This window comes from Anomaloglossus baeobatrachus, chromosome 8 (genome assembly GCF_048569485.1).
Source record: "Anomaloglossus baeobatrachus isolate aAnoBae1 chromosome 8, aAnoBae1.hap1, whole genome shotgun sequence".
Taxonomy (NCBI): Eukaryota; Metazoa; Chordata; class Amphibia; order Anura; family Aromobatidae; genus Anomaloglossus; species Anomaloglossus baeobatrachus.
Genome location: NC_134360.1, coordinates 196911441 through 196930708, shown reverse-complemented (window position 1 = coordinate 196930708; position 19268 = coordinate 196911441). Strand labels below are relative to the sequence as shown.

The 19268-nt window shown below is 42.1% G+C and overlaps 1 protein-coding gene across 3 annotated transcripts in view; it reads left to right on the top strand.

The window, feature by feature from the left end:
- Nucleotides 1-19268, top strand: part of PLPPR4 (phospholipid phosphatase related 4) — a 196080-nt gene that overhangs the window by 137390 nt on the left and 39422 nt on the right. For all 3 annotated transcript variants that reach the window (XM_075320075.1, XM_075320074.1, XM_075320073.1), the window contains one exon: nt 11581-11710. In XM_075320075.1, the coding sequence (XP_075176190.1) occupies nt 11581-11710 (130 nt within the window). The remainder of the gene's footprint in view (nt 1-11580; nt 11711-19268) is intronic.

Below are 19268 nucleotides of genomic sequence, written 5' to 3'. Positions count from 1 at the left end.
TGCACGTCTCTACCCAGGGACAACGTGGAGCCTCCCAATTTTTGGCTGCCCTGCCTAAGGGCTATACTATAATACACCCACTTCCTGACAATGGACACTTAATGTTTTGAGGCACTCATGCACGTCTCTACCCAGGGACAACGTGGAGCCTCCCAATTTTTGGCTGCCCTGCCTAAGGGCTATACTATAATACACCCACTTCCTGACAATGGACACTTAATGTTTTGAGGCCCTCATGCACGTCTCTACCCAGGGACAACGTGGAGCCTCCCAATTTTTGGCTGCCCTGCCTAAGGGCTATACTATAATACACCCACTTCCTGACAATGGACACTTAATGTTTTGAGGCCCTCATGCACGTCTCTACCCAGGGACAACGTGGAGCCTCCCAATTTTTGGCTGCCCTGCCTAAGGGCTATACTACAATAGACCCACTTCCTTCCAATGGGCACTTCAGGTTTACAGGCCCTCATGCACGTCTCTATCCAGGGACAACGTGGAGCCTCCCAATTTTTGGCTGCCCTGCCTAAGGGCTATACTACAATAGACCCACTTCCTTACAATGGGCACTTCAGGTTTACAGGCCATCATGCACGTCTCTATCCAGGGACAATGTGGAGCCTCCCAATTTTTGGCTGCCCTGCCTAAGGGCTATACTATAATACACCCACTTCCTGACAATGGACACTTAATGTTTTGAGGCCCTCATGCACGTCTCTACCCAGGGACAACGTGGAGCCTCCCAATTTTTGGCTGCCCTGCCTAAGGGCTATACTATAATACACCCACTTCCTGACAATGGACACTTAATGTTTTGAGGCCCTCATGCACGTCTCTACCCAGGGACAACGTGGAGCCTCCCAATTTTTGGCTGCCCTGCCTAAGGGCTATACTACAATAGACCCACTTCCTTACAATGGGCACTTCAGGTTTACAGGCCCTCATGCACGTCTGTATGCAGGGGCATTGGTGAACCTCACAATTTTGGACTGCCCTGGCAAAGGAAAATACTACAAAGACTCACTTCCTCAAAATGGGCACATTAGACTCAAGAGGCCTTCATGTACGTCTCTTCTCAGGGACATCGGAGTGCCACACAATGTTTTCACGTAAAATCTTTCATGTATTAATCTCAAAAAGTAACATACACCAGCTCTATCTCACTATTGGGTATGTGCCCTTAACATTTCCGCCATGAAAAATCATTTTGGGGTCATTTTGGAAGGTTTTCTGGTGAGTCCGTAAAAATGGCGTAAAACGCGGACAAAATTGTTCACAGCTGTGACTTTTCAGTGATAAATGCTTCAAGGGGTCTTCCCCATGCTGTTGCCATGTCATTTGAGCACTCTTCTGAGACTTTTGTGACATTTTTAGGGTTTCTCCATGCTGCCGGGGGGTCATTTCACAAAAATACTCGGGTCTCCCATAGGATAACATTGGGCTCGTTGCTCGGGCCGAGTACACGAGTATCTTGGGAGGCTCGGCCCGAGCTTCGAGCACCCGAGCTTTTTAGTACTCGCTCATCACTAGTAGTGACATGTTATGTGATAACTCCTGTCACTATAATGATGTATTTCCTGTTAGAGCCGACAGAGCAGCAGCTCTAAGGGCTCATGCGCACGTAACTGCTGAATATTCTGCAGCGATTTGACAGCACATGTGCACTTCAAATCGCTGCAGAAACACTGCATATTGGATGCAGTTTTTTTTGTAGAAAAAAGCCGATTTCATGCGCTATGGCTGCTGCCTCCACCATAGACAGAGTGGGAGCTGCATCCATAGCGCACGGAATAATTGACATGCTTATTTTATTTGGGTCAAAATTTTAGCACCCAAATTGCTGCGTTCATAAAAGCATCGTGCGCACGTCTCATGCACAATCTTCATAGATTATGCACGGGACGCAGTGCAATACGCAGCGTAAATGCATGCAATGCGAGCCCTGACAGGAACGCTGCATTTCTACTGATCAGAGCTGTGCAGCTCTGATCAACAAAACTGAATTAGCGATTAGACTGCTGATCCTTATAGTCCCCTAGGGGGACTAGTAAAATTAAAAGAAAGTAAAAATAAAAAGTAAAATAAAAAAACCTAAAAGTTGAAATCACCCCATTTGCCCTATTGAAAATTAAACAGTTAAAAAAAATATATAAAGATATTTGGAATCACTGCATTCAGAAATGCCCGATCAAAATATAAAATCAATTAACTTGATCGGTAAACAGCGTAGCGGCAAAAAATTCCAAACGACAAAATTAATTTTTTTTTTGGTTAGCGCAAGTTTTGCGCAAAATGCAATAACAGGAGATCAAAATGTAAAGCGGTTAAGGCTACATTGCAATGATGATAATAAGGAATAACGTTTGGAACACCATTCTAAGTCTGAACTGGGTGCAAAAACCTAAAAAAACATCACTATGGGGAGATAAGGTATGCACACCAGTGACTATGTAAGGGGAATACATGAAATAGCAGAAACTGCTGTGTGAATACTGACTTGAAAAATCCAATAGCTATATGTAAGAGTGAAAATGTGAAAAATGGAATCTGCATTACTGCCATGGACATATGAATCAAGAGAAATTTAGCTACTGAATTGATCAATGCAATAGAGCCCCAACACTACGCCAAAGTATTTCTCTACGTTGGGGTCCCTAGCTTGTGTGTGTCCTTTCATGCAGTTAAAAAACTTACCGTGTATGGGAAGCTGAGACCCAGGCTATTTATGCGTATGATATGGATTGGCAATAGGTGTGGTTTGGGAGGGTTCACAAATGAAAAACTACTAACAAATAAGGAATAACGTTTGGAACACCATTCTAAGTCTGAACTGGGCAAGCCAGGGGTCACAGGTCACAACATCACATGCACCCCACATTCCCGGCAGGTACATCTAGGCTAACCTAAAATCCTTGTTGCCTTCCTCCAGGGGCTGATGTCCACACCAGGGGGTGGGCCAGGCGGTTGGCTCCGCCCACCGAGGAGTTCACAGCCCTGGAGGCGGGAGAACCAGGCAGAGATGAGTTTAGGAAGTGAAAGTAGAAGGAGGTGAAGTGGTAAAGGAGGACAGTAAGAGTGGTGACAGAAAAGGAACAGTTAAGCAAGCCTGAAGTTGGTCCGGGTGTCTGCCCCGGACTGAGACAGCAAGGTCAGCAGACGGCGGTGATAGTCTGCAGGGGGACTGCTTGGAGGTTGCTGGAAGGACCGCGGACGGGTGGTGACCCGGCGGTACCGGAGCAGTATACGAAGAACAGTCAGCACCAGGGCAGGGGCCTTTCGGATCCCGGCAAGGCTAGGAGTCGCCATAATTTGCCAAATCCGTCAGTGAAGGGGACCTCTGTCTCCTAACAACCAAGTCCCGATTGAAGGCAACAGTCCGACCGTTAAGGGGAGACACCGCCACCGCCAAGGCACCAGTTTCCCAGGGCCAGCGCCTTCGGGCAAGAGAGGGGCTCCTCCGGCTCACAACCAGGTCGGGGAGCGGGTAACCAGTGGGGACCCATCGCTACCAAAAGACGTTACTTAGGTGCAGGGAAGAGACCGTCACCGCTAACTGCAGGGAACCGCAGCACCGTAGCCGTCCGAGGGACCCATCCAACTGGCTGAGTGAGTACCTCCGCTGCCCCTGCGCCCCTGCACCTCCACAGGCCCCATACCGCCTGTCCACCATTCCAACCCCATCACTGGGCCCCGGGAGCACCAAAACCCCTACCCACGGAGGGGCAAATCAACAACTGGCTGCTCCATACCATCCCTCCCGGGATCCCCATACAGAGCAGCGGTGGTGTCTACTTAATCACCACGACCGTGGGTGGCGTCACGGACAATAAACTATCCCAAATCCCAATCCCCTTTTCACTCACGGGCGAGGAGCGCCGCTCGAGTCCCCGGGATCCGGCCCATCGCTCGAGCCACCGAGAACCTGCAGCAGCCGCAGCGGCAGCCGGACCCGAGCAGTGGGAGAGCGCGGCGTCCCCTCCTCCGCCCGCGACACATACATAGGTCATAAGAAGGCTTTGATCCCTTTTGGTTTTCATCTCTAGCAATTATTAGTTCCATTTTGCTGACAGAGATAATTGATCTTTATCTGGTCACTACTTGTGGACAGCTGCACCCCCTATATCTATATGAAGAGTTTGTTTTACCATATAGTGTACTGGAAAATGGGAAAAAAATTCCAAACGTGGAGAAATAGGGAAAAAAGTGAAATTGCACAATAGTTTTATTTGTTTTTTTTATTCACCATGTTCTCTATATGGTAAAACTAAAATGTCAGTGTGATGCCTCAGGTTTGCACGAGTTTGTAGATACCAAACATGTATACTTTTACTTTTATGTAAGTGGTAAAAGAAAATTCTGAAGTTTGTGTTCTCCTTTTTCATGATCTGGGGCTCAGTGATGGCTTATTTTTGTGTATTGAGCTGATGTTTTTAATTATACCATTTTTGTGGAGATCTGCTGTTTTGATCGCCTGTTATTACATTTTAAAGAAATGTTGCGGCGACCAAAAAATATAATTTTGGCGTTTGGAATTTTTTTATCACCATGTTGTGTACCAATCAGAATGATTGATTTTATATTTTGATAGATTGGGCATTTCTGAACTCAGCAATACCAAATATGTGTATTTTTTTTCTTTTGTAACTGTTTTATTTTCAATGGGACGAATGGAGGGGGATTTGAACTTTTAGGGGTTTTTATTTTTTCATATGTTTTAAAACTTTTTTTATTTACTATATGAGTCCCTCTAAGGAATTTTAGGACTGCACAGTCCGATCGCCTGTGCATTTCTGCTAAATTGCTTTGATCAGCAGAAATGCTCATCTGCTGTGAGTGTCGGCGCTGTGCCAGCATTCACAGGAAGGGAGTCATGGCAGTGTTAGGGGTCATTAGCTGACCCTACGCTACCATGACAACATGGGGTCTCCGATGATAGTGGGGAATGGCGTGATCCCCATTGCAGCCCTTTAAATTATGCTGTCACTGTTTGAGAGCGTGTTCCAAGGGGCTTACAAGCGCAGGAGGATCTCCGATTCACCTGCGCCTGTTAACCACACATGTCTGCTGGTCAGATCAACAGACATGTGCAGGAAATACCGCAGGTTCGCTGCCGGAGGGAGGTGACCATAGTTGTACCAGTACATCCTTTGTTGTTAAAGAGGTTATCCCATGAACATAGTACATATTAATGGAATAATAATAATTTTCACAATTGGATGTAATTAGAAAAATGTTCCTGTGCTGAGATCTTATATAGGTGTCCCTGCTATGTACTGTGTAATGTCTGTGTCTGACCCTACAGAGGAATGATCTGATCATACCACATCTCCTGGGCAGGGAAGGATTCTTTCTGTCAGTTAAGAATGTTTTTTTAACAGATAGGGAAATGTTTTACCTCACAGAAAGAATGAGCTGTGATCACATGATGTGTTATCTGTATACTCTATTTTGCATGCTTCCCTGGCCCAGGAGATGCAGTATGATCAGACCATGTCAGATACCTGACAACCAGAGTTTAACATCCAATATTGCTTGTTTGGGTTGCTTGAAGTCTTTATGGGTTGTCATGTGCTGAATGTAACGAATGTAAGTCTATTTATTTTCAAGGCAAGCAAAGTAAATGTACGACCACTGATAACGTCATGTGTAGGTGTATTCCACTGTACTAAATGAGACTGTAATCCGTGTGATAAATTTGCCTGGACAGCTAAAAGTGTCCTTGTGCAAGTACTGAAATGTTGTCAGGTATGTTAGTCAGTGGTAATTATTACATAATAACGGTTATGGAGACGTCCGCAGGCAGTGTGGGAGGAAGGAGAGCTGGAGCGGCAGAATACATGACTCATACTTTGCTGTTTTGCTGCAATGAATACTATATATATATATATCTGGCTAGTGGGAGCATTGCCTAGTAAAAGACTATGTGAGCAAGGATGGTTGACCTTAGGGAGATCAACATCCACCACTGCGGAGACACCATCACGTGTTTCTCAACGCAGTGATTCTAGAGCAATGCCCCCTAGTCTTTTACTAGGCAATGCTCCCACTAGCATTATACTATATATATATGTATATATATATATATATATATATATATGTATATATATATATATATATATATATATATATATGTATATATACAGTACAAACCAAAATTTTGGACACACCTTCTCATTCACAGAGTTTTCTTTATTTTCAGGAGTCTGAAAATTGTAGATTCACATTGAAGGCATCAAAACTATGAATTAAAACATGTAGAATGAAATACTTAAAAAAGTGTGAAACAACTGAAAATATGTCTTATATTCTAGGTTCTTCAAAGTAGCCACCTTTTGCTTTGATTACTGCTTTGCACATTCTTGGCATTCTCTTGATGAGCTTCAAGAGGTAGTCACTGGAAATGGTCTTCCAAAAGTCTTGAAAGAGTTCCCAGAGATGCTTAGAACTTGTTGGCTCTTTTGCCTTCACTCTGCGGTCCAGCTCACCCCAAACCATCTCAATTGGGTTCAGGTCTGGTGACTGTGAAGGCCAGGTCATCTGGCGTAGCACCCCATCACTCTTCTTCTTAGTAAAATAGCCATTACACAGCCTGGAGGTGTGTTTGGGGTCAATCTCCTGTTGAAAAATAAATTATGGTCCAACTAAACGCAAACCGGATGGAATAGCACACCGTTGAAAGATGCTGTGGTAGTCATGCTGGTTCTGTATGCCTTCAATTTTGAATTAATCCCCAACAGTGTCAGCAGCAAAGCACCTCCACACCATCACACCTCCTCCTCCATGCTTCACGGTGGGAACCAGCCATGTAGAGTCCATCCGTTCACCTTTTCTACAAAAAAACGGTGGTTGGATCCAAAGATCTCAAATTTGAACTCATCAGACCAAAGCACAGATTTCTACTGGTCTAATGTCCATTCCTTGTGTTCTTTAACCCAAACAAGTCTCTTCTGCTTGTTGCCTGTCATTAGCAGTGGTTTCCTAGCAGCTATTTTACCATGAAGGCCTGCTGCACAAAGTCTCCTCTTAATAGTTGTTCTAGAGATAAGAAGGTGTGTCCAAACGTTCGGTCTGTACTGTCTGTGTGTGTGCGTGTGTGTGTGTGTGTGTGTGTATATATATATATATATATATATATATAAAAACATAAACCAATCTATCTGTCTATCTGTGTGTATTCAACCCCCTGCAGATTTACACATTCGGAATTAACTTGGCATTGTGACATTTGGACTGTAGATCAGCCTGGAAGTGTGAAATGCACTGCAGCAAAAAAGAATGTTATTTCTTTTTTTATTTTTTTTTTTTAAATTGTGAAAAGTTTATTCAGAGGGTCATTTATTATTCAACCCCTCAAACCACAAGAATTCTGTTTGGTTCCCCTAAAGTATTAAGAAGTATTTCAGGCACAAAGAACAATGAGCTTCACATGTTTGAATTAATGATCTCTTTTTCCAGCCTTTTCTGACTAATTAAGACCCTCCCCAAACTTGTGAACAGCACTCATACTTGGTCAACATGGGAAAGACAAAGGAGCATTCCAAGGCCATCAGAGACAAGATCGTGGAGGGTCACAAGGCTGGCAAGGGGTACAAAACCCTTTCCAAGGAGTTGGGCCTACCTGTCTCCACTGTTGGGAGCATCATCCGGAAGTGGAAGGCTTATGGAACTACTGTTAGCCTTCCACGGCCTGGACAGCCTTTGAAAGTTTCCACCCGTGCCGAGGCCAGGCTTGTCCGAAGAGTCAAGGCTAACCCAAGGACAACAAGGAAGGAGCTCCGGGAAGATCTCATGGCAGTGGGGACATTGGTTTCAGTCAATACCATAAGTAACGTACTCCACCGCAATGGTCTCCGTTCCAGACAAGCCCGTAAGGTACCTTTACTTTCAAAGCGTCATGTCAAGGCTCATCTACAGTTTGCTTATGATCACTTGGAGGACTCTGAGACAGACTGGTTCAAGGTTCTCTGGTCTGATGAGACCAAGATCGAGATCTTTGGTGCCAACCACACACGTGACGTTTGGAGACTGGATGGCACTGCATACGACCCCAAGAATACCATCCCTACAGTCAAGCATGGTGGTGGCAGCATCATGCTGTGGGGCTGTTTCTCAGTCAAGGGGCCTGGCCATCTGGTCCGCATCAATGGGAAGATGGATAGCACGACCTACCTGGAGATTTTGGCCAAGAACCTCCGCTCCTCCATCAAGGATCTTAAGATGGGTCGTCATTTCATCTTCCAACAAGACAACGACCCAAAGCACACAGCCAAGAAAACCAAGGCCTGGTTCTTAGGGAAAAAATCAAGGTGTTGCAGTGGCCTAGTCAGTCTCCTGACCTTAACCCAATTGAAAACTTGTGGAAGGAGCTCAAGATTAAAGTCCACATGAGACACCCAAAGAACCTAGATAACTTGGAGAAGATCTGCATGGAGGAGTGGGCCAAGATAACTCCAGAGACCTGTGCCGGCCTGATCAGGTCTTATAAAAGACGATTATTAGCTGTAATTGCAAACAAGGGTTATTCCACAAAATATTAAACCTAGGGGTTGAATAATAATTGACCCACACTTTTATGTTGAAAATTTATTAAAATTTAACTGAGCAACATAACTTGTTGGTTTGTAAGATTTATGCATCTGTTAATAAATCCTGCTCTTGTTTGAAGTTTGCAGGCTCTAACTTATTTGCATCTTATCAAACCTGCTAAATCTGCAGGGGGTTGAATACTACTTGTAGGCACTGTATATATATTTTATGTATCTATAAATATGTACCAATCAATACATTATTCATTCTTCAGCATTGAAATTGCAACACCAAGGGAGAGAAGGAAAGGTACTGGAATTATACAAATCACAGAATCGATAGACGTGTTAATGACTATTGTGGCGCTGCCCCCATATGACTTGCTCTAAATGATTGACAGGACCGTGTGTGGCGTCACGAACTGAATACGGCCAAGCCTGTACAACTTTTTCATTTGGCGTGTGTACGTGACCCCGGGGTCCGGAGGATCCCTCGAGCCACACACAGCAGGTCCGCATCCGAGCAGCCCGGCTGCTAAGGCGTGGGGGCGGCACAATTACATAGCAAAAATCCTCCTGACAGATTCTTTTTAAGAGTCATAGTATCAGAAAAACAGTTGATAAACCTGGTAGTTAGACTTTAATGTGAAAAAATATACACAAACATATTGTCGCTACCATAGAGGTATAAACTTATTAGACAACAATTCAATGAGCGCTGTAGTGGTGATTTCTCCTAAAACCCATTAGAGATTATAAATGACTATAATCAAACTCCCCAAAAGTCTTAATGATATGCCAATTTTCATCTTCAGAGTCACTGGATAAGTCTCTGTCTTCTGTAGAGTGTAAGCTCTTAAGGTCAGGGGGATCCTCTCTTTCTCGCACTCTCTTTCGCCTGTAAATTGTAAACTCATGATCAGTGTTGTCCTCTTTCTTACTTCTGTAGAGTGTAAGCTCTTATTGTCAGCAGAGTCCTCTGTCTTCTCTCCCATCTGTCCTGTAAAGTGTAAGCTCTTATGGTCCCTGGGGTCCTCTCTGTTTCTCTCTCTCTTCCTATAAGTTCTTATGGTAAACGGGTGTCACAGGAACAATTAGTAACTGAGCAGGGGCATCTAGACTGGCCCTCAGACTTGGCACCCTATGCTATCCCTTATCATATGGATATGCTAGATGGTAGCGAGTTCCGGACCACCAGCGTAACCCTAACTCCTGTCCATACCCTAGTCTAACACACCCTCTCCCCCACGTCTACAGAGGGCCAGGACCGAAGTAACAAACGCCACAAATAACGCAGACAGGGGAGAACCAAAACACAAACACACTTCAAACAGACACAGGGGAGAGACAATACATGTACAAGAAATAAAAAGGGAGGACATAAACTGACAAGAGGAATATTTCCACACCACACAATATATCATACAACTGATCACCAAGAACTGGATTACACACTAAGGACCGGAATCGCTGGAGCAATGCTGGAGCTATAATCGGCGATGAGGAACCAGATTCAGGACCTTATAAAGGGTGTAGGCGGAGGTGAGTGGTCATTAGCCACCTGAGCTATTAGCAGCAGTTCAGAAGCCAGCAGGAATTAACTCTTGCTGCACTGATGAGCAGTGAACAAGAAACAGCCGATTCCCGACTCTGGCTCAACAATTAAGATACACTAGATTGCCTGTCAGACTCTGCAGTGTAAACAGAGTCTGATGCCGCCATGATACCTAGCGAGTGCAGAGCAGAACGACGTATGACAGCAGGGTTCTCAATCTCCTTCCTCTCCCCCACATGTATTTTACAAGCAATTGCAAGCTTTCCAGTATTAAAATTCATGCAAATTTATTTTCTACAAATCAAATTTAGGGGAAAAATAAGGTGAAGTTTGTGAATTCAAAATTTAAAAAATCCCCTCATCTCTATCTTCTACCAGCTCATTCTATCACCTTTCTATTCTATGCACTGGAAGCACAGGCTGGCACCTGGCTCCCAAAGGGAAGCTGTTATCCATAGGGACTTTTTAGGAATAGTTTGTATACTTGGCACGCTGTGATGTCTTCTCTGCTAAAAGAAGCTACACCATGACAAAAAAAATATCACTATTATATTCAATTGGATCCATTGGGCATCATGTGCACTGCAATCTTTTCTGTAGTTCTGAAAACTCATAAAGGGTCTGCTGTTTGTTTTATTATAGGGATTGTAATCAAAGTACAAACAAACTGTTAATGATATAGTAATGCTACTATTATTGATAGAATAGTCGTTATCAATAAGCATTGGAATAACTGATTTAAGAACATTTCCTTGACTCGGCACTAAGGGGTACTTTGCACGTTGCGACATCGCTACTGCGATATCGTCGGGGTCAAATCGAAAGTGCCACACATCCGGCGTCGGTAACGACGTCGCAACGTGTAAAGCCTAGATGCGCCGATAAACGATCGCAAAAGCGTTGAAAATCGGTGATCTGTGTAGTGTCGTCATTTTCATAATGTCGCACCAATAGGAGATACGATGTTGTTCCTCGTTCCTGCGGCAACACACATCGCTGTGTGTGAAGCCGCAGGAGTGAGGAACATCTCCTTACCTGCCTCCACAGAAGGAAGGAGGTGGGCGGGATGTTTACGTCCCACTCATCTCCTCCCCTCTGCTTCTATTGGCCGCTTGCCATGTGACGTCGCTGTGACAACCCGCCCCCTTAGGAAGGAGGCGGGTCACCGGCCAGAGCAACGTCGCAGAGCAGGTAAGTGCGTGTGAAGCTGCCATAGCGACAATGTTTGCTACGGCAGCTATCATAAGATATCGCATGTGCGACGGGGGCGGGTGTTATTGCGCTCGGCATCGCTAACCGATGCTAGCGATGTCACAACGTGCAAAGTACCCCTAAGACGACTTGATAATAAAAGGTCAATTTTACGGTCACCTCAGAGGCCAACAAATGATTAGAGGAATAAACACTCATAAATTGAGTTTCATATTTACTCATTATTCTATATTATGTATTTTAAACTTTTGCAATCTTTTATTTATTATATATATTTTTTTTTTGTAGATAATGGTTGGTGAAGGTGTTCTATATTGTTGTCTCTCAAAGAGGAAAAACGGGATTGGAGCCGAAGCAAACATTAATGCTGGCGGTTGCAACTTCAACTCCTTCCTAAGAAGAGCGGTCAGGTTTATAGGTAGGAATATTATTTAATGTCTGTCCTGCCACACCCCTCAATATCGACCTTTTAAATGTGCTTGCCACATAACTTAATTCTCAGAGTAGCATTTCATGGTTTACAAGTTTCCTAACGCTGGCTTTGCACACTGCCGAAGGAGAAGCTTTACCCCTTTAACCTTCTATCAGAGATCTCTCACCAACCAAATCAGTTGTTCTTGTTCGTACTGATGAAGGGCAAATACCAAAAAACAAGTGACTGCCAATGAAATTTCTGGTTTGGTTTCGTACCCTAATTTATGTGGCGTGGCTCGTTAAAGGGTAATTATTGAATTTTAGGAATGCCACATCCATTAGCTGGCACTATTGTAGAGTTCCTATTCTCATTCTCTTGGAAGAGGTTATTTGCATATTACTTTGCCAATATGCACTTTAATCCTTCATTTTAATTTCTTATTGCTTATAAATTACAATATTATGTACATAGATTTAGTTTTTTTCTCAATGTGGAAGGAAATCGGAGTACCTACACGAACGCAGGAAGATTATACAAATTGTAGATGTCCTCAGTTAGATTCAAGCACAGGATCTGAATTCCAACCAAGGGAATAAATATCATTGGTGCAATTTGTGAAGATGAACAGGGGCCCAAGAGGTAAGGGGGCCCAAGAGGTAAGGGGGCCCAAGAGGTAAGGGGGACCAAGAGGTAAGGGGGACCAAGAGGTAAGGGGGACCAAGAGGTAAGGGAGACCCAGAGGTAAGGGGGACCAAGAGGTAAGGGGGACCAAGAAGTAAGGGAGACCAAGAGGTCAGGGAGACCAAGAGGTAAGGGGGACCAAGAGGTAAGGGAGACCAAGAGGTAAGGGAGACCAAGAGTTGAGGGGGACCAAGAGGTAAGGGGGACCAAGAAGTAAGGGAGACCAAGAGGTAAGGGGGACTAAGAAGTAAGGGGACCACTGCCACCTCCAAAGGAGGTGTTACAGACACATTATTGGACTCCAAAGGGCCCATACTGTATATAGTTCTCGCACAAGAACCCTCTTCTATCTGTGTCCACCCCTGACTATTCTTCTGTGCCTACATGCTGCCCATACAATAAAATCTGTTATTGTTTTCTGGGAATAAAATGTCTAACATATGCCCAAAATTAGTTGTAAAAGGAGCCTTACATAGAAGAGCTATTGTAACATTATTTTTAGCAAATTCATATTTTAATATGCTTATATTCTATATTTTTCATATTACTAATAATTATCTTCAAAATGATGTCCAACCTCCAATACCCACTTTACTCTTCTTGCCCTTGTCATCTCTCATTTCTTTTTCAGTATATACTGCCATCTGCACATGCATTATCTTTGCAGACCCACACAGTGTATATATTCCAGAGGATCTTTTGAGACGTTAACTCTCACAAATCAGTAAAATCGACTCTCCTTGCATTGCAATGTCAATACAAGATCTACAGTCAAACATTGGGGCTTGTCTTGTGCCAATCCACTAGCGGACACAGACAGAAAAGGGCTTCTGCGCTAGAAGAATATATGGGACCTTTGCAGCCCAACAGCAGATGAAAATGCAAAATTGCACTTGGTTTGGAGGTAGTAATGGACCTCCCAACACCTGGGCCCCTGTGCGGCCACACAGGTTGCACCAATGATATATCCTCCCCTGTGCTAGTCCTCCCATAGCTCGGAGACCGACCTGACAACCTGTGCACTCCTTAAGTGGTTTGATAACATTTTAGAATGGAAGTATGTAAGCAGTAATAAGCAATATACTGTGCAGGTAATATCAATGCCAGCAGTTTCCCCAATTATTTTGCTCCCTTGTGTACAGCAGATATACTGTATATAAGTCAGGACATAAGTGCTGACCTCATTTTTCCTCCTTCACAATCATTTTTCTTGTGACAGATATGATCTCTAATTCATAGAAAATCAAACAATATAATTTAATTATTTATAAAATGTATATTCAACATTATCACTGTAGAAAAAGAATAGACTCACATGCAATTTATTGAAGGTAAAGAACAGATTTGTTGGATAAAAAGATGACATCCAAAAACCACAACAAGGAGTTAAGAAATCAATCAGTACTACTTAGACTAGGGAGGACAATAACACTTTATGTATAAAATTATTGTTACTCACACTATCATCATGATGTATTGCTTATAAAGCACAAAGCCCCTTATATGTACAGTACATCCTAAAAGTGAGTACACCCTCACATTTTTGTAAATATTTTATTAGATCTTTTCATGGGACAACACTGAAGATCTGACACATTGATACAATGTAAAGTAGTCAGTGTACAGCTTGTATAACAGGGTAAATTTCATGTCCCTCCTAAATAACAACCCACAGTCATTAATGTCAAAACTACTGGCAACAAAAGTGAGTACACCCCATAATTGAAAATGACCAAATTATGCCCAAAGTGTGAATATTTTGTGTGGCCACCATTACTTTTAAGCAATGTGTCATGGAATACGAAACCCTGCACTGTCCCTTATCTCAAAGGTACGCTTGGTGGTAGCAAGGTCTGAGCACCCACTGTGACCCTGACTCCTGTCCGAGCCCTGATCTTACTCCCCTCTCCTCCACCCTTGGGCGGGACAGAAATACAGTGACAAAACCCCACAGAAACGACACGGACAAGAGAGACTTCCACACCACTCAATATAGCAACAACAGATCACCAAGAATTGGAGCACCACAAAGGACCAAAATAGCTGGAACTATGCTGAAGCTATTATCGAAAAAAAAACACAAAAAAAAACACAAAAAAACTGAGCTGTAACAAATGTTCAATAAACATGCAACATTACAAGCATGTGAATTGCAGCCTCAAGACTAGAAAAAAACCAAGGAGAAAAATTGTAGGAAAAATACCCTGACTATAAATAAATAAATTGCAAGTGCTTAATAACAGGGTACTTAGTATATACATTTTTGCCAAAAGGTTAGAAGCTGTCTCACCTCGTCACGGTGTACCCATCTGAGACAGTCCCTAACCTACTAAAGTTAAAAACATATTCTGTACCTGACTTGTGTCATGTCCAAAACTTCAATATGAATGGTAAAGTGGTCAGCTGGGTCCCAGATTAAATACACAGCAAAAAGTGAGACGCAGGTAATTGTTCAGCCTCAGTATCAGGAGGGCTGCACCCCCAACTTGCATTAGAGCAAGATAACAGACAAAAAAAACACAAAAAAACTGAGCTGTAACAAATGTTCAATAAACATGCAACATTACAAGCATGTGAATTGCAGCCTCAAGACTAGAAAAAAACCAAGGAGAAAAATTGTAGGAAAAATACCCTGACTATAAATAAATAAATTGCAAGTGCTTAATAACAGGGTACTTAGTATATACATTTTTGCAAAAAGGTAAGAAGCTGTCTCACCTCGTCACGGTGTACCCATCTGAGACAGTCCCTAACCTACTAAAGTTAAAAACATATTCTGTACCTGACTTGTGTCATGTCCAAAACTTCAATATGAATGGTAAAGTAGTCAGCTGGGTCCCAGATTAAATACACAGCAAAAAGTGAGACGCAGGTAATTGTTCAGCCTCAGTATCAGGAGGGCTGCACCCCCAACTTGCATTAGAGCAAGATAACAGACAAAAAAAACACAAAAAAACTGAGCTGTAACAAATGTTCAATAAACATGCAACATTACAAGCATGTGAATTGCAGCCTCAAGACTAGAAAAAAACCAAGGAGAAAAATTGTAGGAAAAATACCCTGACTATAAATAAATAAATTGCAAGTGCTTAATAACAGGGTACTTAGTATATACATTTTTGCAAAAAGGTAAGAAGCTGTCTCACCTCGTCACGGTGTACCCATCTGAGACAGTCCCTAACCTACTAAAGTTAAAAACATATTCTGTACCTGACTTGTGTCATGTCCAAAACTTCAATATGAATGGTAAAGTGGTCAGCTGGGTCCCAGATTAAATACACAGCAAAAAGTGAGACGCAGGTAATTGTTCAGCCTCAGTATCAGGAGGGCTGCACCCCCAACTTGCATTAGAGCAAGATAACAGACAAAAAAAACCACAAAAAAACTGAGCTGTAACAAATGTTCAATAAACATGCAACATTACAAGCATGTGAATTGCAGCCTCAAGACTAGAAAAAAACCAAGGAGAAAAATTGTAGGAAAAATACCCTGACTATAAATAAATAAATTGCAAGTGCTTAATAACAGGGTACTTAGTATATACATTTTTGCAAAAAGGTAAGAAGCTGTCTCACCTCGTCACGGTGTACCCATCTGAGACAGTCCCTAACCTACTAAAGTTAAAAACATATTCTGTACCTGACTTGTGTCATGTCCAAAACTTCAATATGAATGGTAAAGTGGTCAGCTGGGTCCCAGATTAAATACACAGCAAAAAGTGAGACGCAGGTAATTGTTCAGCCTCAGTATCAGGAGGGCTGCACCCCCAACTTGCATTAGAGCAAGATAACAGACAAAAAAAACACAAAAAAACTGAGCTGTAACAAATGTTCAATAAACATGCAACATTACAAGCATGTGAATTGCAGCCTCAAGACTAGAAAAAAACCAAGGAGAAAAATTGTAGGAAAAATACCCTGACTATAAATAAATAAATTGCAAGTGCTTAATAACAGGGTACTTAGTATATACATTTTTGCAAAAAGGTAAGAAGCTGTCTCACCTCGTCACGGTGTACCCATCTGAGACAGTCCCTAACCTACTAAAGTTAAAAACATATTCTGTACCTGACTTGTGTCATGTCCAAAACTTCAATATGAATGGTAAAGTGGTCAGCTGGGTCCCAGATTAAATACACAGCAAAAAGTGAGACGCAGGTAATTGTTCAGCCTCAGTATCAGGAGGGCTGCACCCCCAACTTGCATTAGAGCAAGATAACAGACAAAAAAAACACAAAAAAAAAAAACTGAGCTGTAACAAATGTTCAATAAACATGCAACATTACAAGCATGTGAATTGCAGCCTCAAGACTAGAAAAAAACCAAGGAGAAAAATTGTAGGAAAAATACCCTGACTATAAATAAATAAATTGCAAGTGCTTAATAACAGGGTACTTAGTATATACATTTTTGCAAAAAGGTAAGAAGCTGTCTCACCTCGTCACGGTGTACCCATCTGAGACAGTCCCTAACCTACTAAAGTTAAAAACATATTCTGTACCTGACTTGTGTCATGTCCAAAACTTCAATATGAATGGTAAAGTGGTCAGCTGGGTCCCAGATTAAATACACAGCAAAAAGTGAGACGCAGGTAATTGTTCAGCCTCAGTATCAGGAGGGCTGCACCCCCAACTTGCATTAGAGCAAGATAACAGACAAAAAAAACACAAAAAAACTGAGCTGTAACAAATGTTCAATAAACATGCAACATTACAAGCATGTGAATTGCAGCCTCAAGACTAGAAAAAAACCAAGGAGAAAAATTGTAGGAAAAATACCCTGACTATAAATAAATAAATTGCAAGTGCTTAATAACAGGGTACTTAGTATATACATTTTTGCAAAAAGGTAAGAAGCTGTCTCACCTCGTCACGGTGTACCCATCTGAGACAGTCCCTAACCTACTAAAGTTAAAAACATATTCTGTACCTGACTTGTGTCATGTCCAAAACTTCAATATGAATGGTAAAGTGGTCAGCTGGGTCCCAGATTAAATACACAGCAAAAAGTGAGACGCAGGTAATTGTTCAGCCTCAGTATCAGGAGGGCTGCACCCCCAACTTGCATTAGAGCAAGATAACAGACAAAAAAAACACAAAAAAACTGAGCTGTAACAAATGTTCAATAAACATGCAACATTACAAGCATGTGAATTGCAGCCTCAAGACTAGAAAAAAACCAAGGAGAAAAATTGTAGGAAAAATACCCTGACTATAAATAAATAAATTGCAAGTGCTTAATAACAGGGTACTTAGTATATACATTTTTGCAAAAAGGTAAGAAGCTGTCTCACCTCGTCACGGTGTACCCATCTGAGACAGTCCCTAACCTACTAAAGTTAAAAACATATTCTGTACCTGACTTGTGTCATGTCCAAAACTTCAATATGAATGGTAAAGTGGTCAGCTGGGTCCCAGATTAAATACACAGCAAAAAGTGAGACGCAGGTAATTGTTCAGCCTCAGTATCAGGAGGGCTGCACCCCCAACTTGCATTAGAGCAAGATAACAGACAAAAAAAAAACACAAAAAAACTGAGCTGTAACAAATGTTCAATAAACATGCAACATTACAAGCATGTGAATTGCAGCCTCAAGACTAGAAAAAAACCAAGGAGAAAAATTGTAGGAAAAATACCCTGACTATAAATAAATAAATTGCAAGTGCTTAATAACAGGGTACTTAGTATATACATTTTTGCAAAAAGGTAAGAAGCTGTCTCACCTCGTCACGGTGTACCCATCTGAGACAGTCCCTAACCTACTAAAGTTAAAAACATATTCTGTACCTGACTTGTGTCATGTCCAAAACTTCAATATGAATGGTAAAGTGGTCAGCTGGGTCCCAGATTAAATACACAGCAAAAAGTGAGACGCAGGTAATTGTTCAGCCTCAGTATCAGGAGGGCTGCACCCCCAACTTGCATTAGAGCAAGATAACAGACAAAAAAAACACAAAAAAACTGAGCTGTAACAAATGTTCAATAAACATGCAACATTACAAGCATGTGAATTGCAGCCTCAAGACTAGAAAAAAACCAAGGAGAAAAATTGTAGGAAAAATACCCTGACTATAAATAAATAAATTGCAAGTGCTTAATAACAGGGTACTTAGTATATACATTTTTGCAAAAAGGTAAGAAGCTGTCTCACCTCGTCACGGTGTACCCATCTGAGACAGTCCCTAACCTACTAAAGTTAAAAACATATTCTGTACCTGACTTGTGTCATGTCCAAAACTTCAATATGAATGGTAAAGTGGTCAGCTGGGTCCCAGATTAAATACACAGCAAAAAGTGAGACGCAGGTAATTGTTCAGCCTCAGTATCAGGAGGGCTGCACCCCCAACTTGCATTAGAGCAAGATAACAGACAAAAAAAACACAAAAAAACTGAGCTGTAACAAATGTTCAATAAACATGCAACATTACAAGCATGTGAATTGCAGCCTCAAGACTAGAAAAAAACCAAGGAGAAAAATTGTAGGAAAAATACCCTGACTATAAATAAATAAATTGCAAGTGCTTAATAACAGGGTACTTAGTATATACATTTTTGCAAAAAGGTAAGAAGCTGTCTCACCTCGTCACGGTGTACCCATCTGAGACAGTCCCTAACCTACTAAAGTTAAAAACATATTCTGTACCTGACTTGTGTCATGTCCAAAACTTCAATATGAATGGTAAAGTGGTCAGCTGGGTCCCAGATTAAATACACAGCAAAAAGTGAGACGCAGGTAATTGTTCAGCCTCAGTATCAGGAGGGCTGCACCCCCAACTTGCATTAGAGCAAGATAACAGACAAAAAAAACACAAAAAAACTGAGCTGTAACAAATGTTCAATAAACATGCAACATTACAAGCATGTGAATTGCAGCCTCAAGA